Here is a 22,163-nt window from a genome sequence, read left to right as displayed (position 1 = left end):
AATGGCTTCAAGTTTTCAGAATCAGAAGGTCGTAAGATTTCCCACTCCTCCTCTCCCTTGCCCACACATAAATCTTACTGAAGTAGTTCCCTGTCATTATCAGGGCAATTAAAGAAGAAACAAGACAAGTTTCATCAGGAGAGAACAAAAAGAAAAAAAAAAAAAGAAAGAAAAAAAAGAAGAGTAGAGTATGCTGCAAATACCAGCCAGTATTTATGCTGCACCCATAAAAGACAGACTGATTTCAACCTGGCATTAAAGTTAGAAGGCTTTTTTCTAGGTTCTTTCCATGGTATGTCTTTATTCACACACATAGTGCGTTTACATTCAACTTACAAGGTTATAAATAAGCATCAAATATGTGGGAAAGTATCTTTCAGATAGCAGCTTAGGTGATAGGGAAGGGAACAGTATATTCCTTTACAATTCTTAGAAAAGACAGAGATACAAAGACTGCTGTGAACATAGTGTAGAAACAGCTGTGCAAACTATCAGCCACATAAATTTTACTTACCTCTTGAGCAGAAAGGAAGTGAATGTGCAATAATTTCCTCTCACTATCAACCAATGGTAAAAAAGTAACAGTAACATCATCATCAGTGTTCAAGTTAGCACCAGCACCTCGATTGCCATAACCATCGTTCTCCATGGCAACCAGAGCGGAGAAATGGCCCCTTGTGTAGCCCAGAGCAATAGGACTTTTCCAACAAAAACTCTGTTCCCATAACAAAGGCAAATATACACCTACAAAACATTAAAGCAAAAGGATAAGAGTCAGAACTCAGATCTTCAATAATGAAGCATTTTGATACAAAAATATCAATTTGTTGCAGTTGGCTAAACACAACAACACCAGGACACTATAAGCATTTAATACACGCTTGGTTTGATCTACGGTAATATGGGTCACACTTTCCAGTGCAACTAATTATCATTGGGTTAATTATGAGATTAGTAAAGTGTATCTGCAACTGCACAAGTTTAGACGAGAATTGGAACCGTAATTCCAACCACTACCACATTATTGTTCCTCTAGAATCTATAATCTATAGTATGACAATTGATAAAAATTAGGCTAAAAACAAAAGAAGTCTTTCATATTTGGCAACTTTTCTAACAACGACCACCAGCCTCAAAAAAAAATCCACATACAGATTCTGCCTCATAGAAATAAAAAAAGCTACAACTGCATGTCTATTTTTACCAGAACCAAAAATTCTGCCACTTGCTTGCAAAATCCATTATTAAAAGAAACTTACTGCACCAAGTATCATTCGATACCCAGTGCGTGCCCCACGCCAATTAGAGACAATTGATCTTCTCATCAACTTTGCATTAATAGCCTAAATTAAGTTGCATTAAGTTGCAACAGTTATCCATATTGAGCTTACACTATTCTGCTCAGATATAAAAAAACTAGTGATGTCACAGGTGCTGCAAGAGACTGTCATTTTTCCTCCCTACCATTTTTAGAAATAAAGACAGTAATTCGCTTGAGGTGTGGCAAGTCTCAAAATAAAACTAGAACTCTTTTCTTCTAGGAACGTAATTCTTGGTGTGCTACAAGACAGCTCAAGCAAAAGCATGCCTTACCTTGTGACAGTTTAAAAATAGCCATGCATAAACTTAAGTGCACATGTAGCATAGCAACCTTTCATAGTACAGTTGCTGCCAGTAAGTTAGGAACAGATGCTGCAGCAAAACACAAAGCACTTAATTTCTCCTCCAACACGTATGGACACTGAAGGGCAATGTCAATAGAAATCTGAGGCAGGGGTGGTTTGTGAGTAGGTTGTTTAAGTTTAAAACCCACTTTCCTTTGCTGCCACAAAATTTAGTGAGAACCGCTGGTAAATATTTGTCTCTGTTTCCCACGTTCTTGAAATGGCAATCAAGAAATACCTAAATGTTTTCCAAATCTTTTAGATTAAGATTCATGCAGGTTTTTACAGCATCTAGATTTCAGGAAAAATCCACATATCATTATCTTAGTTACCCCTTCTTCTCATTTACAATTAAGTCTCATGATAATTCAATATCAAAGGCAAAATGAGCTGGGTTTGACAGAAAAATAGAGAACAAGGGGTAAGAGTTTCAAAAAGTTTCAAGCCTTTACAGTTGGGCAAAGAAAGTTTATCTACACATTTGGTCAAAATTCAAAGTTATAACAAAAAATAACGTGCTAGCAGTAACATGCCTTATGTCAGCATGTCTTAGCAGTATTAGAATACTAATGCAGAAAGCAAAAAAAATGCAAGGACGTTCAGTGATTGTTTCTGCCCCTGTCCATACCAAAAGCAGAAACCCTCAGAGAGCAGCATTACAGAAACAGGTCCCAGGAATAACACACCGCTCATTAAAGGACTGCTCTCCTCTCCACCTATCAACCCCCAGGCAATGATTACTTCCATCTCCTCTTCTGCTCCAGGAGTTTGGACTACATTTTTTGGATCAAATCCAGGATTTTGTAAGGCTTTATTTCCTGGTCAACTGGCAGTTCTGAAAGGACGCATTGACCCATCAACATGTACAGAGAGCACCACTGCCAGCACCCTCGGGGGGTCGCCCCTTCCCTCCAGGAAAAAAACAAAGAAATCGCCCTCTCCTCCAAAAAATTCAGAGATAAAACAAAAGCTCCCCCCCTCCACTCACAAAGAGTGCTAACTCTTCAGAGGAGACTTGCATTAAACAGCTAATGCCCCTCTGTCCCACTCTGGTGCATTTTAGCACCAATCACTACTGAATGTTGTCAGAGCTACAGAAATCACTAGATAAGCAAAGGCTCTGATCTGCACGAACATCAAACATTTAATCTAACTATGTATCACTCCTATGCAACCCACAGGAACATGAGCTGTTCTAATATAACTCCTCAAGAGGGGAACTAACCTGTTTGCCTCAACAGAATCTCTACATTAAAATCCGCAACATTTTGGAACTGTTTACACCAACTTTTGCATGGTTGGTCAGTTTATTTTAGTAAAAAGCACTACACTAATAATTTCCCCAAGATGGAAAGCTGTACTAAAACTTGGCCTTCTCCCTCAACACACTGTGATGAGCTCCATAAGAAGAGCATTTTATGCATTATCAAGAATACCCCCAAGTGCTTTGAAGATGTGTAAAATGAGTTGGTTATCAATTGCAAAGGTAGTTTGAAAAAAAGCAGACATACATAAGCCACAGAAAAGACAGACTATAGGCTTACACCTATCCTGGAAGCCATCCACACTGGATTTAGTTTCTCAAATCCAATCTGATGATATTTGAGTTGGTCATCTTTTTTCCTGTTTAATTTTAAAAGCTGTGTATTCATGCTAATTCACTAAGTATACGCAGCTAGACCAGGAGAATATTTAAGGCTGAGTAAAATGGAAATTTCACTGTCAAATCTTTAATATTTAAAGAGGCATCAACAGTCAATTGCATTCCAGGAAACAAAGCAGCTATCGGTTATGGGACTCTCAGCAGTTCTAGCAGGGCTGCCAGTTTGCAACAAGGGCTACCTAAAGAAAAAAATTCTTAACATGGAGAAGTTATGGTTTGGGTGGTGGACAGGGAGACCATACACTGTAGGATGCTATAAATTTAATCACGATGTTGAGCTATTTAAAAGCTCTTTTTTGGCAAGTGTGATCTCAAACATAGTCTAGTTGCTATAAAAGTAAATCACAAAACACTAAGCACTTCAAAGCTTCCCAGAAGCAAGCAGGTGCTAACCACAGCTCACACCCAAGCACAGAACAGCGAACGACTTGAGGAGACTTGTCCTGGCAGCTCACGCTAGCGAGTCCGACAGCTGTACAGCCACTTGGCACAGCCTCCTCGCGACCATTTACTCAGGGCAGCACTCCACAACACGGGAGTTAGGCTGCAGAGAAGTAACTTCAGGTAATTTGACATATGACTCCCAGGTTCACCTGTTCACCCACGTGAAAACAGGCAACATTATGCTTGTGCCGAGCAAATCAAGTCATGAATGTTCGTCTGACAAAATTCCTGGATGTTGCACATCTAGGAAGAGGTGGTCCCAGATTCCTTGTTACCTTCCGGCTCACAGAGCAAGACAACACTTTTTGGAATATTTAGACCAAATCATACCGATCTGCCTCAACATCCAGTCTGTGAAAAAAATATTCTGCAGACCACCCTGTCTTCAGGTTAAACACAACACAAGCTTCAAGTATCAGATCTGTGCATTACCACTGTCTTCCCCAGCCTATACTTTTATCACCTGAAATGAAACACATTTAGCTACACAAAGCAGGTATTTCACCTGACACCACCAACAAATAATCCTCATTCACCATACAAAGACTTTCAACTGCCCAAAACTTAAAAGTCAAACAGCTTCTTATATTTTTCTGAAGACTAAATACTTGTTCTACATTTGACATTAATTTCGCAGCCTAGAGTTCTTCAATGAATTAGGCATTTGCCAACTTCCAAAGCTACTTTACTTAAAAGCAAAAAAAGAGAAAAACAGAAAAACTTCTAGATCTGTTTCAAGAAATTGTCTATTAAGCTATAATAAACAGTGATACATTGGTGGAAACAACTATAGGGCAGTAGACAAGCAGATACGCTTGAGGCCAGGAAGATGTGTACGGGTACATGCCATAGCACCCTATAACACAGCTGCTGTTTCCTGACTCAGCAATTCTTTCCACATTCGTTTTGTTTACTGTCGAGCATATTTAAATGCGCCTAATCCCCCCCCCTCATTTCTATAGGCAGGGAAACATCGAAGTGTTAGCATCTAACACACAGGCAAGTTGCTCAAATGCATGTATTTGGCTTGCAAAATAGAACACACATCTCTAGAAGTCTGCAAACATCAGTCTAAGCAAAACTGGACTACAGTCAACTCAACAAAATAGCATCTTCACATTTATCTCAACAACGGCTGGGCTGCTTGCCCAGAAGACTTAAACAGTCAGCAAGAACTTGATCAAGGTATGAAAAATTATAGTGCTAGTTGATAAGTAGGTCAGTATTTGCATCACATTAGTTGTAAACTGTGAATCACAAACATATCAGATAAATTAAAACTACATCACGGAATTTAATTTTGCAGAAAATGAGATTTACACCATTAGTTGACCAATATTTTATAATCACTCCAAATTAAGCTTCTTAATATTCTAACTCAAACAGTAAGCTATTGGTAGATCATTTACGAACAGAATTCCTCCCTTTTGAACCTCTATGGCATATAGTCAGCAAGTCGCCAAAATTGATATTTTATTACTTTTGGGTACTTGATTAACTTATTTCTCCTATTCCAACTTCATCATTCTCCACCTTCCTTTACTTTCTCTACCTTTCTTTGTACACCCTTGCCTCGTGCTCTAAGGGTGACGGCTTTTCACTGTTCTTAAGGGCTGCTTCCTTGCACCTCCTGCAGCGCTGCAGCATGACAAGGCACGGCCCTTCATCCTGTAAAAGCAGGACAGCAGTAGAAGATACTGCTGTCACTCTGTTGAGGAATTATACCAGTGTAAACACTGTTTTGCCTTTTGCCTGTCTCTCCCCAAGCTTGTGAATTACACCGGACAGCTTCCTTCAGGAAATGCTAAATATAACTTAGTTTACAAAATGAATGTTTACAGCACTTACTGTGACAAACAACTTCAGTTCTGTATTTTATTAAGCCTCCTGTGTCCTAAGGCAGTACAAATAGTAACTTTTGTTAAGCTTTCACTAAAAGAACATACTACACCAGTCATTGATTAAAAGTATGACAAAAATTCTTTTAGTGTGGCTACATGTAGCTATACATACCTTGTACTTTTCACTATCAAACTTCCTGTTTCTAAGAAAAGAAAAACTAAGTTTTGAGGGGTTCGTTTTGTTCTTTATAACAGTAAAAAAGATTTATGTACACAGTAATTCCATCCCCTACAGGCTAGTAGCTTACACATCACTCTTCTTTCAATTTTCTTTAAATTTATGATTTATAGCTAAAACTTTCTAAACTAAAATCTTTAAACTAAAGTTTAAAAACTAAAGGCTTACCTTGAAAACGAGTATATCCTAACGTTTCTCCTCGGAAACTCTTATAATATTTTACTCCATAAACTATAATTGGTCTTCTAAGAATATGTGCAAGTACAAAAATGTGTGTCTGCTCCAAACTTGCTCCAGGCTGTACCAAACACAAACAACACAACACTTGAAACAAAACCTTATCATTCTTTACTTTTAACTTTGAAAAATTCTCCAAGTTCAGGGAGAAAGCCCTTCTAAGAGTAATTTAACTTTGATAGGGAAAACGAAAGACTAAGAGACTATTACATATGAGTTAGAGATAAGCACAAACATTTCAGCTTGCACAAGAACTTAATCTGTCTATAATAATTCTTTGTCCTATCTCTCAGATTCAATCTACTGTATTTCATTCTCTGGTTAGAAGAGAAGCTCTGCTTAACATTTAGTCTAAAAATAACTCACTTATCTGAGAAAAGTTAAGGTAAATACTTTTTAATGATACGGAAACAGCACATCCAGAAATAGTTAAGATAAAATAATGCCAAAGTCATGCATGTACTTTAAGGGAGGAGTTTTAAAAATACTGCTATATTTGGAAGCTTATAAAAACACAACTCATATTTTGGAACGGAGTAGCAAAATGTCAGCTTGCTAAAGTTTTATTAGTTCCAGGTTACAAATTTGCAGGTATATTCTTAGAGGTGAGTGTTGCAGGAAGTAAGAGGCAAAACATTAAGCAGACAATTGAGTATCAGTTTGTTCTACAGACTTCGCTCTGATGCCCATAGAACCAGACTCTTTGGCATCCTTGTACTGCTTAACAAGCAAGTCAAAAACTGCAGATTTTAAAATAACGTTTTACAGCACAGTAGGAAAAGGCTAATCAATACTTTTTAAGATTGTTGGCTTAAGAGGAATGTTTTCTGCAACAAGAAAAAAAATATTCATGAACAACATTCCAAAGTTTTGGAAATTTCTATTCAATGGGACTAAAATAACCTTTCTCACAGCAAGCTTACAAGATAAGTTCTCACCTGGCTCGCAAGAGAGAGTATGAATGCCCAGTCTTCCTGCCACTGTTCCTCTCGTAATGAGAAATGTAAACCAAAGCTTTGGGAATACCACGATTCCCACTCTTTCCAGCGTGTATAGAACCTAAAATATTAACAGCAAGAAAGAGTAGCAAAAACATTAAAATATTTGCTCAATCATGTCTGAAAGCAGTATTCAGCCCTTTGAAACCCTATATCCCAACTCCTGTATTGAAGTGAAAAGAAAGCATATGCCAAGAAAATTGATTTATTTTTCTTTAATCTTTAAGGAGACATCATTTGCTAATCCTCATCTAGTATATCACATGGCATCCTCATGTGCACAGCAAAAATAATGTAATAGATAAAAGGTCCTAAAAGGCTCCTGTCTAGTTTGCTACATCTTGTAATCAGCCTTATTGAGGCTTATTTAACTGTTGAGCTATAGGGAACAAAAGCAAGATCTTCTATTGTATATAAAAAATACTACTCATTCTTCTCACATAGACAATACAGACGTTTTCTTCTTTGACCATACTATGAACCAATTAACTCCAGCATGCTCACATATCAGCTTCAAATGATCTGTGGTTAACAGGCAGAATCTGGTTTTGATATCAGTTTTTGGAGCAAAGAGTATGGAAATTTCACATTATACAGAAAAGCTACAAAGCAGGATAGATAAGAATCAAATACAGAAAGTGTGATTAATCAGATTTACACTCAAAGTTTTAAAGTCATTGGGTTTCTATTTTTCTGTTTAAATTAAATTTTTTGTATGCTAGCATGTAGTCCCCACATTTCATCTTTTTTAATTAAAGAGTGAAAGTATCGACATATTAAAAAGCAGACTGGCTTTTAAAATTTTAATGTCAGCCCAGTGTACTAAGAATAAGGATTAATATTTGGCTTAACACTTTTTAATAAAACAATGGACTTCACTGCAAATGCAAAGAACACATTCAGCGTATTTTTAAAAGTCACTGAAATGAACTAGTTCAACTAAAATCTGAGAAGGGTAACCCTATGTGTGTGGTGAGGGGAAAACCTTTCTCAATTTTTCAGTAAAGATGTAATCATCCTAAATTCTTGGTGGATATGGCAGCTATTGCTTATCAGGTCAGTTTTCCCAGCTATAACTAAAACCATCAACTCACATAAAAGAACAGTTAATAACACATATTTTGATAGGCTTATGTGCTTACTCGCAGCAACCATCTACAGGGAATCTTCTGGTTCTATCTGCATTCTAGTTTCTCTCCAAATCCATGACCTGCTTCTATCTTTACACTCGTTTTCCCCCAGGAATCGCTAACTGAACTCCTAGTGCTACACAAATCGCCAGTTCTCCTGAAAGAAGTGTAATGAGATGCAGTTAATAAAAGGTCTAATGCAAATGTGTTTTCTTTAAGAAGTTTTTCACTGAGTTAGTTAGCTCTAGAGACAGTTATCTGCAAATGTTTCTGGGAGGTTATTCTGATAGCTTCAGACAGAGAAGTCAAGGCCTCAGGACTCTGAGCTTATTTTCAGCAAGCTTTTCAGTGTGACACAAGAGGACTGAATGGATGCCTAAGAAAATTCTCAAAGCCGACTAATGGCATGCCCATTCTCCATTAAAAGCTAACAGGGGGGTAAAAAGGGACAAATCCAAATATGCTCTAAGGGGAAGAGAGAAGAAAAAAGGACCTTTAAGGTCAAGTAGAAAAAGACTCCAGAGGCCAAAGTCCCTGGAAACTTCACTAACAACCTCCCCCCACACACACCCCAAGTACCAGACACTAGATTGTCTCTACTACGGAGATACTTCTCTGTTCAGCATCTAAACACACACAACAGAATGTGGCCAGATGACTGACTTGCATGTTCAGGTTATGCCTACAAAAAATCCCTATTTTTAAGTATCACTATTAAGGCTTTAAAGAACAGAAGTTTAAATGTATTGGCTTTGAGACTAGTGATTGTATTTAAGAACCTATTCCTTCAGCAACTGCCATCATTAAAGCCAGTGATGACAACCTCTTTTCCAGTCTACTCTATGTCTTAACCCATAAAGTCTAAAAGCAACAGCTTCTTCCCACACAGAACTCATCCAGAGGAATAAAAGGCTGGTTATAACGAATTTAACTAAGAGTTCTCAGAGCCTCAATGTGGCATTATACTCAAGTGCAATGTATTATCTCCAGCATCTCGCTAGTTGACTCTTCAAGAATTTCCACCACAAACAGATTCTGGAGGCAAAGCAGTTCCTATTAAGGATATAGCTCTGTATAGCAGTGTGCCAGAACCTCTACTGATTTTTCCAGTATTAACCCAGCAAATCAGTTTTTCCAGACTGAAGGTAGACAACAACTTTCAAACAACTGTAAATGAGCATCTGAATCAGACTAAAAGAAAGAGAGAGAAAAAAAAACTGCTTCCAACAGGGATAAAGTAAATTCTGAGGAAAAATGAAGATTCTGTCCAGAGTAAGAACTAAAAAAGTTTACAAGACTTAATGTAGTCTAAAAAAAAAAAATGAGTGTTATGTTAGATACATGTCAACAAAAGTTAACACTGGTTAATCCAGTTTGTCACATGTTTTTGCACGCCATGCATGCTTTTGTTACTATAAAGAACAAAATCTATCATAAATCTATGTCCTGGCTGATGATGCCAGAGACTTTCCTGCATGGTCCAAACACATATTTCCTTATAAGCAACCCTGAAGTTGCGACAGATCCATTCAGAGACAGGATCTCTGGAGAATGACAGAAGCACCACTTTATGGAATCCAGTTCTGGTTGCTAATTCGAGGAATTTTCCCCAAACAGGAAGCAGTGAGGGGCGGTAATCACAACAGCTACTTACAGGTACCTCTACAGTCAACGTTCCTTGACCTCCTGTATAGTAAATGGAGAAAGGCAGCAGGCTACTCCTCTACTAGACCTGCTGATAGATTTTCTCTTGTCCTTGACCACATGAATGTAGGAAATCTAATCTCCTGTGTCTTAAGTTAACCTTTATCAATATCTTGCCTTAGTTCCATTACATACTGGTAGAGACCACTGGGAGTCCAGATGCAAGACATTTTCCACTAACAGACAGTAACAAAAACACACGACTGAAGAAGGTTGCCAGTGTACAACAAAAATTCAGAAAGATAAATTCCACGGTCCAGTGACAGCCTTAGTTAACTATCAACACTTTTTGCTTTACTGTCATTATTTCAGTAGACAAAACAGAACAGAAAGAACTATACTGTACAAAGCTGTAACTAAGCAGATAGAATGAACATACCAAAAAGTATATATAGGAATTAAACAGTCTTCTGCACATCTTCCACCAACAGCAGCAAGACATGGCATGTGCCAGATTTAAATTGCAAGTATATAGAAAATTCAGTTTATTAAAGGCAGTATTACTGCACTCTTCACAAGGGCACAGTATAAAACATCCTATTATGTTTCAAATGCTATTTGCTGAATATAACATACTATAACTTATTTCACAGGGTGTCCAGGTTTCCAGTGTTTGCATTTAAAATAAACCAGAAATAGATTACATGAATCACAGTGTGACTCAACATTTTTGATCCACACCATCCAGAATAAATCTGTGGGGGTTTTTACACTATACTGTAATCAATGCTGCATACAAAGCTATCCTTAAAGCTAACACAAGAAGTACCTTACCAATGTGAGCAGTCATGTAAACTGTCGTGAAGAGCTTTCCGCAGCACTGAATCTTTGTCGTAAATGCCCCAAGTGGCTTGTAGTACTGAATCAAGCAGACAGTCCCCTGCAGTCCGATTCCAAAGTGCATATAATCTGCTGTCCAAGCGCGTACCCAGTTCCAGTGACCAGTTGATAATGGGAGATTCCTCTTCTAGCTCTGTAAGATGACAATAACCTCTTACAAAACCTACTAGCATTTGAAGTTATCTCAGTGAGAGAATCTGAATAAGATCTTACTACTATAATCTCTATTTTATTTATGCAAATGGATAAATTGTTAAGTTTTCGCTCCACCCACAAAAACGGATGAATTTGAAAACACTTCCTCAGGCTAAATATTGTCGGGGGGGACACCCAACACAACCTACACACACATGTACCCATCATCCACTAGCCTTAAAGAAAATATCTTATCATTTCTTTAAGGATTATTTCTGAAGTGGAAAAATTGTTCAGAGCTCAGACTTACTTAAAAACTGCAAAGCTCTTAAAAATCCATAAATCCAAAGATACATTATGAACATAACTTCTACAGTCTCCATTCTACCTTTTAAAGTTAACATAAAGGTTATCATTTTTCTAATTTTGAGACGGAAATTAATTTGAAAGCATCAAATTTATTTAAACTGTAACTTCAGGCAAATGAAAAAACAGAAAGCCTGTAACAAAGGAAAGATTAGAGTTATTTTCGAGTGTGTTTACCTTTCTGAACATCTCTATCAAGTACTTCATCAAATAACTTTTCTTGGACTGTGGGTGGTAAGTCTTCAATATCTGGAAAAGTGGAAATTGAATACAAGAATCAAGTTGGTGCTCTGGAGAATTTATGCAACAGTTTTCTTCCTACAATCCTTAATGCTTCCGCTGAAAAGCTGCTGTCATTTTCAGATTTATCATTTGTGACCCTAAGTTTCATAGAACGTACTAAAGTACAGCTACATTTCAGGCTGACTATCATGCATTTTATGCAGAAAGGATCAAAGCATGTTTAGAGTAAAAACAGAAGCAGAAAGGGAAGCAAAGAACTACTTTGAAGGTGGGGCAGGGGGGAAGATTTCAGCACTACTGTATTAAGGACAGCTTCATTCCAAAATAGTGGTTTTTCCATCCCTCTGATAGGCTTCCCTACTCTGCTGTGTCCCAGTGGACAGGGAGAGTTTGTCAACAGGCCTATCCTTGTCCAGACCAATCCATTGTCTTAGCTGTTTCTTGCAAACTTTGGGGAAATAGTTCAGAGAACCCTACTGCTCTGTGGGTCAGTTTGCAAGCTAAAAGACAGAAAATGAGCAAACTATTGAGCTATGACAGGGAAAATGTCAGTACTCTTCCAAAAGCTTACATATAGAAGCTGCAATTCTATATATATACATGTGTGTGTATACTTATATATACATATGTATGTACATATGTGTATATATATGTATATATACATACATATGTATATGTATATATACATATATATGTATACACACACACAAATACACACACCTTTAAAAATACTGAAAATTGTGTAATGTGCAAAATTCTTTTGAGTCCCATATTTCATAATGCAATAAACATTGTTGCATATTGTGAAACTCAATCATACTTACACTAAGACAAACAGGGTAAAACACATATTACTAAGATACTTGAACACATGCAAAATTTAAGTAACTGGATTTTATATGGATAAAGTAAGGATTTGAAATTAAGATAGGCTTGCAACCATTTAGCTAAGGTCAACGCCCACTAACTCAGTTTTCAAGTTTATATTTTTCTCAGCATGAAAAAGTCTACCATATAGCACTCTCAGTTCTTCCAGGCCCCACAGATACAACACTGGGGTGCCCCAGATCAACATTAGAAGAGTGAGCCATGTTACATTTGAACAAACTACACTGGCTTCAGGACAACCATGTTCAGACAGGACTTTCAGCATAGGTGTCAGTATGGGAGCACAGTGAGTCTTTTCCCTTTGTTTCTACCACTGAACAGTGGAGATGTTCTCAGCTGGATGCAGAGTGCAGAACTAACCAAAAGGGCTTCCAAAAGCAATCTGCATGGGAGAGCAATCCTCAAACAGTGGTGTACACACACAACTTGTTAAATCTTGACTGGGTTTTAGGTGATACTTCAGAGACATGCAGATCTCTTGTATTTCAGTGCCGTATCTGCCATCCCTGCTCAGTCAGATATCTGGTATCATAGGGCTTCCAAAAAATGGTACCAGACACTCACACTTAGGCACCTGAATTGCTCCTGAAGCGTCTCTTTGTTTGGTGTAGGCAGTTCTCTTTCCTTAAATTAAAGCTCATCCAGAGTAGCCAGCAATCAATTAAAAAATTTTGTACTGCACACATCTGTACATTGGCTCTTTGGGAGGATCATATTCAGTCAGGAATAAATTTCCACTTGATCCTTCAAGTTGCATTGCACAGGTAATATCCTACTATGAATGTGTGACCTACCATTATTCTTGGAAATGCTGGCCTGGGACCAACTGCTAACAATTGCTGGTTAGAAGAGATGCTAGGTGTACTAGGATGGTGGAAGTAGAAGTATTTTAACAGTCTCAATGTACAGAAGTTTCAAATTCTATTTCTGGGCAGTCACAGAAGTGAAGTTCATGTTTTCCTCCAGCTTTTGAACACTGCTATTCCTTAATTAACTAAGAGTTATTACAAGTCAGATAACCTGCTTACTGGATTAAAAGGCGTCTTGAAAATATTGAACAACTAGAGACAGCAATATACTTCTCACATGTGTTATAAAACCACTGTGCTGCCCCTCTTTTCTTTCCCTCTCCAAACAGAGATGCAAGTTTTATAATCTCTAGACACTTGGTACACCCACACTGTCCGCTAACACAAATGACCCACAGAATAAGATAGAATAATTGTCTCAAACAGGTAATTGTAGACAAGTGGTAAATATTACAGTTTTTTTTGAAGAGATGAGATAACATTCAAGCAATAGGTTCCAAATACAATATTCACAATGCTACTGTGCTTCATAAAAAAGAAAAAACAATTTGCCAATTAGTGCAGTTTCCAGGTATATGTTAAGTAACCTGACTGCACATTGTCTTATCTCAGATGGCATTTCTATTAAAGGGAATAGCTACTGAAGATTAAAAAAATCCTCTAATAATTTTTATTAATAGACAAGCATTTGACAGACATTTTCTTGGTCACAGAGTAATTCATAAGTATTCAAGAAGTATTACCGCTGTAACTAGATACAAAATGTAAAAAATGTATTGGAAGAACAGCTCTGGGCTTTAGACGAAAAGGCTGAAAGTTATTAGAGCTTAGAAACATCTGGGCTCCAATCTTAACTTTCCTTAGAGGACACAACATTTCTTCTTTAATTTCTTCACGCCCGAAGAGGACAACACATGCTCACTTCACAAGAATGATGGCCAGGTGAAAGAGCAGAGAAACAAAATACTAATAAGCAAACACCAAATCCTAACCCTATACACACCACTATCATCTGAAAGTCAAAGGCAGCATCTAAACAGTAGCAGTTCTCAACTACGGTGACAAAGAAATCTTTCAACAGTAAGCAGCGTTTTATAATTACCTGCAGGTAACGTAAACGTTACAAGGTCAGTTAGAAAATAGCAAGCGAAGTCCCCCTTTCGTTGATGAAGAGATGCAGCGATTTCACGACGAATTTGTTCTGTAACCTCTGGACACACCATTGCAGGAATGCACTTCGCTGCATGCTGTGATACCTGTAACATAAACAGACTTACTGCACTAAGTACTATTTCTAGTTAAGTATAAAGACTTAGGAGTAGTCTTTATAAGAGCAGGAAGGAAAAGGAGGAAGAAAAAAGCCTCACACACATACGAGGGTTCACAGTATTTTGGTATAACCAAAACAAAGCAGAATACTGGATAATAGAGAAATATCTTAAAAGTTATGAGTGAGCCCAGATTACATGTAGCATATAGAACTATTACCACAGCACAACAGTTTCTTACAGAGAAACTTCTCAAAAACTGTTAAGTTACTTGAATTCCTTACACTTAAGACCAGCAAAAAAAGCACTGAATCTAACCACACATAAATTATTCTAATAATTTATTAATATTAAATAAAGATTAGATTAATCCTTATTATTGAGATTAAATTAAATATTAATAAATGTATTTATGTAAGACCTTCTCCATACTTCAGCTACATTTATCTTTCTTCAGTTACTCCACTGTTTTATTACTCAACCCTATGCACCCCACCATCCTCATGTGCTTCTCCTTCTCAGACATGCTACTTTTCTCAGAGCCTTCCTCAAAGGATGGGAGGAGTCAGCAGAATAAAAGTGTGCCTCAGATCAAGTAATGAACCATAAATCTGAGATGAAGAAAATGGTGAAAAAATAATAATTAGTTATAGGTTTAATAAGAAGGAAAAATGAAATAGGGCAAAGACCACCAGAAGTGAGGCACACTAGGTAAAAATACACAAGGATATGGAACATGCGAAAGCAAGGAGACCACGGAGAGGAACCAGTCTGTGCAACATGGAAGGGAAGTTAAAATAGTTTATTTGCAAAGCAAGAAATCTGCTCTTCCCCATAAGAGAAGCTCCAAAGAGTCCCATGGAAGAAAGAAAATGGTAGTTCAGTGCCAGACAGACTTATTCATTTACAAGACTCAAAATTAAGCTATCATTGAGCTCAGTGTTTTGCCCCCGGGGCATTTCCTCTCCCCCACCCAAAGCACAGGAAGCCTCACAATGGCTTACTTCCACTGCCAGTAAGGTCAGGCGCATGCCAAGATTGCTCCTTTTAATGAGAAACCTGAAAGTCCTCCAGACCATCACATGCATACATCTTAAAAAACAGTGTTTCTTAAGGAGAATTATCAACAGAACAAAGGCACAAAGCAGCGATTCACTTAGCCTTCTAACAATATTGGTCTCTGCCAACCAGCAAATAAAATTACATGCCCCTGGCTGCAAACAATGGCACAGTTAGGTAAGGTTCCTGTTCAGTCTATGCATGGGCCAGGGTAACTCACCTCTGTAAGCAAAATTGCTAGCATATCTTGTCTCTGAAAGCGTATAGCCAGGTGTACAAGCGTGTACCCAACATCAAAAGCAGAAGGGCGATTTAGCAGGCGTACTTCATCTGCAGTAAGCTGGCGCGCAATATCTCCTCCTGATGACTTGTAAGCCTCGACAGCAGCTAAATCTCCTTCTACAACTCCTGAAGAAGGAAAACACAGTTTCATTTTAGCTAGCGAATGAGCTGTTCTGGACCTTACTTAACACAGTTTGCCTCTATCTCTTCTGACACAAATCTAACATACAAGTGTCAACCGCACAGCAAGCGGCTTGCAAATAATTCTTTTTTTAATGGAAGACTATGAAATACTTCCACCTACCTCACCTCCCAGATCATCTCCGATCTCCAAAACAGTTGGAAGATACAGAAGATTACGAGTCAGCTACCATGTGGTGCTGACGGCCCTTGATTAAATACCTGGCATAACTTACTATCATTTTGTTTAATGAACAGTCACAAACAAAAATCATTCATTCATAGTACAGAGATTAGCCTGATTATTACATCTTCCCTTGTAACTTACTTTAAAAACAAACCCCTTCCAATTTTGACAACAGTTAGGAAATAAATTAATTCAAGATTTTTCCAAAAAAAAAAAAAAAAAAAAACTTTGTTCTGAAGTATGGTTTAAAATACAATGTTGGAAGGGAACACAGGGCACAAGGCTTTTCTTCAGTTCATCTCTGCTATAAATCGAACGTTTATGCAGTCATCATCTAGGGTACGCTATTAAAACTAAATTAAAGAAAAAAAATCACACACACACACAACATCAATTTTGTCTTGCTTCACTTTTAAAGTGAGGTAGAAAAAAAATGCATTCTAAAGTCATATGAAATCTAACTTCTGTATTACATTTCATACCAACACCATTCATGCTGACTGCATCCCTTAGCAGCAATTATCAGAACACATCATTAAAATGAGGTGGAATCTGTTATCTTTGAATCTGTTATCTTCAACTGTATCCCTTGCTAAATAAGACCTCTGAATTTAGAAATGCCGTTTACTATAAAAACCTTATTTTAGATACATTCTTCACAAGACAACAGCGTAATGAATAATGACTTAAGAAACAGAAAAATTACCTTCTAGCAAGCCATCTTTGATAGAGAAGTAAACAGAGTAAGTCTGATCCACAACTGAGAAGAAACCCTATTTGCAATAGCCCCAGACCAGAAAAAGAATAAGAATACAGTATCAAAGCCAAGCAGGTAGCAACTTTCAAATCATTCCAAAACTCTGAAATTCTGTGATTTTCCTTGATCATATAAAAATGAAAAACCTTCTCCCACCATTTTTGATAGCTAAGCCTCATTCTAACTCAGAACAGCCAACAGTTGAACAGGTTTTTACCTGGGACTCTAGAGGCCATGACACTGAAAATCAAGACTCAAGTCCATCCTTCAATCAATAATTTTACAAAGGCACAAAAAAAAAAAAAATAGAAGAGAAAGGGCCAAGTCTCACAGCCCTCACTCCAGTTCAATTTTTTTTGGTCTGGTATTTTGAATCTCAATCCTGAAGTGCCTATTACCAGACAAGTGCCCTAACCACTGGGCTGCTGGTTATTTGAGAATACGGGAAAACATTCTTAGGTTGGCCAGAAAGTCTGTTATTTTCCAATAAAGAGATTATAAAGCTTTCAAAGGAAAAAGAAGGAAAAAAAAGGAGGGGAAATAGATTATCAATGCAAGACATCTTTCTACAATGCTATCAGCCCTACTTAGTAAGCCTCTACAGAGTTAGATTACTCATTTCAAGGGTGGTCAAAATTAGACAAGTTCCTGAATGCAAACTGAAATGCAAGTTTCAGTCATATGACATCCATGAGTCTGACAAGCACCCAAGAATTATAAGAGGCCAGGATAGAATGAAAACAATACAGGAAGGTCCCTTTTTTGTTGCTGTTGTTTTCATAAGCATTTCTCTAGCTTGACTGTACAGGAAAGCATTCCTGTTCTCCAGCATTAATGCCTCATTCTGTTTCAGTGCCCGCCTATGCATTCACCCGAGATGAATCAAAGAACTAACTAGCCAAAAGTTATGTCTTTCCATTTAAATTCTTATTTCAGAGGAGTTAAAACTTCACTGGTGAAAAATGTTTTTAAAAAGTAAAGAGCTGCTACAGAGGGAGAAAAACTAGCTCAGCAAAGGGAAACGAAGACAACTGAGAACTATTTGGTCAGAGATTCAAGTTCACTAAAATACTCAAAGGAATAAAATATGGGATCCCTGACCAACCTAGCTATGCTCCTGTTACGATGTTTCACATCAGAACTAAAATATACTATCAAAGCAAAAGGTATAGCATATGCTGACAAACTTATCCATAGCAAGAATGCTAAGCGTAGCATTTTATTTCCACACAAGCATATTTTTATGTCACTGATAATGTACTACCCAGGCTGATGCATCATTCCAACCAAATGCTGCACTGATGCTTTTTTACACATACACATAGATAAAGTCAGACACTACCTAATGACTTGTTTTCTTAAAACAAGAAAGAAAATCTTTGAGAGAAGAACAGCTCCTCTGCTACTTTATGACACATCAAATTTATTATTTTTATGAAAAATACCTTTATAAAGGCTGTTTAGATTTTGACTACATCTGCTGACAGGGAAAAAAAGATTTCTGTTGTCATATTTGCCTATTCCTCTGCAATAACAAATATAAACAGCAAAAACATCCAAGACCTCCCTAAAATTGGTAGGTAACGATCCTGACAATTCAAATATCCCAGCCTAATTTCAAAAATCAAAGAATCAAACATTCCAAATATGACCTTTCAGTGAGGGATAAGCAGCCCCAAATCCAACTGGATAAAAATCCAATTCTGCCATCCCTTCAAATACACACAACACAGGACAGCGTCAAGTCAGTGCTCAGTCAATTCCGATTTGTCTCTGCCCCCATCCTCAGCTGCTAAGGCTGCTTACTACCACCCTGCTCTTAATAAAAATCTCAGCAGCAACTGAGATTTAAGACCAACACTGAGAGGCAATCCTGAGGTTTGGCAATGTCTTCAAGCACTAACTACTACAAGCTGCAACAGGGATCAAAATCGACACATGCTGCATACAGTACTGCCTTCTCCTGCAGTTTATTCATAGGTCTTACAGTACTTGACATTCCTAAAAGCACCATGTCCTAGAATTCAGAAAATTATTACATAAGCTTTCATTTAAAAAGTACATTTCTAAGCCTCACTGCTGAACTTTAAGCTAAAAACATCAAAAATAAAGTCCAAAATAGGCAAATTGCATATGCTTTCTAGGCCTTATTAATAAAGGAGAGTAAGTTAGGTATGAGGCCGGCAACACTTTATCCCGCAGAGGTAAAAAACAACGACGGTTTGCTAAACGACACGTGAAGCTAGCACAGTTACAGCACAGAAAGGGGCTGGGGGAATGGGCACCTGTGCACGCATTGTACCTGCTTATTTTCTATTCCCCAATTTAAACAGCCAAGTGACTATTTATGGGAGGCCAGGAGGGGGAAGAACGGCAGCAAATTTTTAGCACAGGTCCATGCAAATTCGCATCTAGACATACAGTGAGATGTCCTTAACTGTTCTGTAAGCAAGCCTTAATACACAAACATAATGCACAAGACCAAACCAAACAGAGCTTTTTTTGCCTAAGTTTCTGCACAGAGACAAATACAGGTCTATCTGCTTATGAGATGCTTGCTCTAGCAAACCTGCTGTACACACTAATGTCTGGCATTAATTTGCACTAAAATATTGTGAGCCAATAAACAGAGCATCACTGCTGCACAGCTTACTTTCAATTATTATTGCAAATATCCTTGTTGTCGCTCACCTAGAAAAAGAAAAAAATACAAAATTCTCTGTAACTGCTCTACCAACTCTCTACTCCATACTAGCAGATTCGAAAGAACAGGGAAGATTCCTGACAACTCATCAGGTACCAGTCTGCTTACAGTGCCACGTAAGCAGCGAAGAGTCTAAGGCTGCAATGAAGACCGAACAAAAATACAGTAGCTTCTGCAACAGGCAGATGACCAAATCAGAAGAGATGGCTCTTGCCCCAAAACTCCGGGTCAGCTTGACTACACAGAACATTCATAAAAGCTGACTGCAAATCTTTAATTCAGCATCACAGCTCCAAAATACGTTCTTAACATGCTTTTACTGACAAAGGAGGCACATTCCTACAATGGCTTTAATTTCTGTCAGATGGATGACCGACTTGAATTCATTAATTCAGTCTAAAAAAAAGCTTAACAAAACACTATTTACAAGAGCCACTGCAGAAATATTTACTGATGTTATAATTCATTACGTTTCATAAAACACAAGTGCTTGATTACTTAAACAAGCAGTCTTTGAAACACATTCTGACAAAGAGCATGCCAGTTAGATTTTTTCCCACTGACACCCACTGCATTCTTTGGGCTGTTAAAATGTCAAAAGAAAGAGCGGCATTTGCCTTAAGATTGCTCACACAACCCTCACGAGTGCTTAAGTAGCTAGGTCTCTTGCTAGAGTATACCTGAGATTATTTACAAGAGCTACCTATATGGAAATAGACCCTTAAAATTCAATGTATACTTCTGACCCACTGCAAGAATAATTCTTGTTTAAAGTGCATTCCAGAAATGGAAGCCTGGTATTGCAACTAAAGAAATTGCTTTTTTAAAAAGCCCTAAAAGGAGCAATTTTGCTTTGCTTAATGCACAAGTACATGACGACAAACTGATATCTTAAGTGACATAATAGAATAAGAAGTGAGGCAGGCAAGTCAAAGGAAAATGAAAGTGAAAATTAGTATTTTGTGTTTACAGGTTCAGCTGTGCTCCCATCTGAATTCAGGGAATTCTTACTGAAATATTCTTTCGTAGCACCAACAGTCAAGTCTTGTTCTTCTCCTGCTGAAATCCAAACTCCTATAGATAGCACAGATCTGAAATACGCAGTCTTAGTTTACACAAGATGCATGATAAAGAGATTAAGAAGGTATATTAAACAAAGACAAATTAAAAAGATATAAATTACATAATAACAATTATTTGTGTCGTTCAGATTGTGCATTTTCCTGACAACTGTCAAATCCATCTTCTTCATTAGACATTCAAAGTTACAATTAGCCAGTTGTTCCTAGCAACAATTCTAGTTGCTAGAAACAGAACACTTCAGCTAAGATTTAACTTATTCTTTAACACATGAAGACATTTGTAAGATTCAGTGCAATAAAATAAACAAAGAAAATACCTAGGAGTTTAACAAGCATAGCTAGAGCGCTATATCCTGTTTGCCTTAATTGTACAGTCCCACGAACTTCCAAATAGTTGGGTGTAAAAGCAAGTTCCAAAGCAAGTATTACAGCAGTATCCTCTGGTATGTTTTTGATAGTTCTGGAGCACATTGGCTAGTACAGCTTACAAATAAAACAGCAAATTATTTTGAATGCACTGTGATTCAGTTCTGCCCCACTGGATCAGGACAGAAGCCCTCCAGCATATACAGTTCCTGACAGACAGAAGGTTTAAATGTACAGGGAGACAAATGAAAAGCAGCAATTAAGGACAGCGTGAATTAACCCTCACTTCAACCACGTTTGCTCTCAAGTTAAAGGTTCCTCAGCAATACCTCAGGTGACCATTAGGGACACACATGCTGCACAGCAGCACAACGCAGTGGGTCAGACAGGCGGCACTCACCAATTCTGCAGCAAGCTCCCAACCCTCCACAACCGTAAAAACTCTCCGTTAGAGAAGAGAGGTATGCAGTCCCACACATACTGCAGGGTAGGCATTCGCATTCAGACAGCAGCCCTACCCCCTTCACACTCGTTTGCTAATACCCATCCACCCAAGGCAGTGGCTTGATAGTTCCTACACACAGACTACAATCCCCTAGTCTGTGTAACAGCTTTGCTTATACTAAGACCTGCGCTTGAGCAAGGAAATGGAGCGGATAGTCAGAGACCCATGGTCCTCAGTAAGTGCACTCAGTCTCTCCCCTGCCCCAAGCAGATCTGCAGTCTTCTCAAAAGCAAACTGTAAACAGTCTTCTCTGTGTCTTCGCTACATGCAATCAAACAACCAAACAGCAGCCTGAGTCACTTTGCAGATACCAGTCATGTTTGGGTTAGCACAACCATAGACTAAACCACGTCCAGAGAGATTATCTGCGGGTGAAGCGGTACACTGCTAGGCAGCAAGCAGTTGACTACAATTAAGCTGAAATGAAACAAGCAAGAAGAGAATGAATTTTCATAATATACCTGCTTAAATAAATACAACTTTTTGCTAAACTAATGTAGGAGTGGAAACAAGCACCTTTGCTTAGGTAATAATTAAAGAACAAACCAGAAGTTCAAGTGTTTTTTTTTTGTT

The 22,163-nt window shown here is 37.9% G+C and overlaps 1 protein-coding gene across 1 annotated transcript in view; it reads right to left on the bottom strand.

Annotated features, from left to right (window-relative positions):
* The window catches only part of ZRANB1 (zinc finger RANBP2-type containing 1), a 47,621-nt gene that overhangs the window by 3,448 nt on the left and 22,010 nt on the right, over positions 1-22,163 (bottom strand). Inside the window, exons 4-10 of the mRNA XM_085299102.1 lie at positions 15,748-15,935; positions 14,303-14,456; positions 11,438-11,509; positions 10,694-10,892; positions 7,026-7,146; positions 6,019-6,148; positions 515-744 (exon numbers count right to left, since the gene is read on the bottom strand). Of these exons, the coding sequence (XP_085155228.1) occupies positions 515-744; positions 6,019-6,148; positions 7,026-7,146; positions 10,694-10,892; positions 11,438-11,509; positions 14,303-14,456; positions 15,748-15,935 (1,094 nt within the window). The remainder of the gene's footprint in view (positions 1-514; positions 745-6,018; positions 6,149-7,025; positions 7,147-10,693; positions 10,893-11,437; positions 11,510-14,302; positions 14,457-15,747; positions 15,936-22,163) is intronic.

Source organism: Rhea americana, unplaced genomic scaffold (genome assembly GCF_003343005.1).
Source record: "Rhea americana isolate MKP2758 unplaced genomic scaffold, rheAme1 scaffold_145, whole genome shotgun sequence".
Classification (NCBI taxonomy): Eukaryota; Metazoa; Chordata; class Aves; order Rheiformes; family Rheidae; genus Rhea; species Rhea americana.
This window is presented reverse-complemented; position numbering and strand designations above follow the sequence as displayed.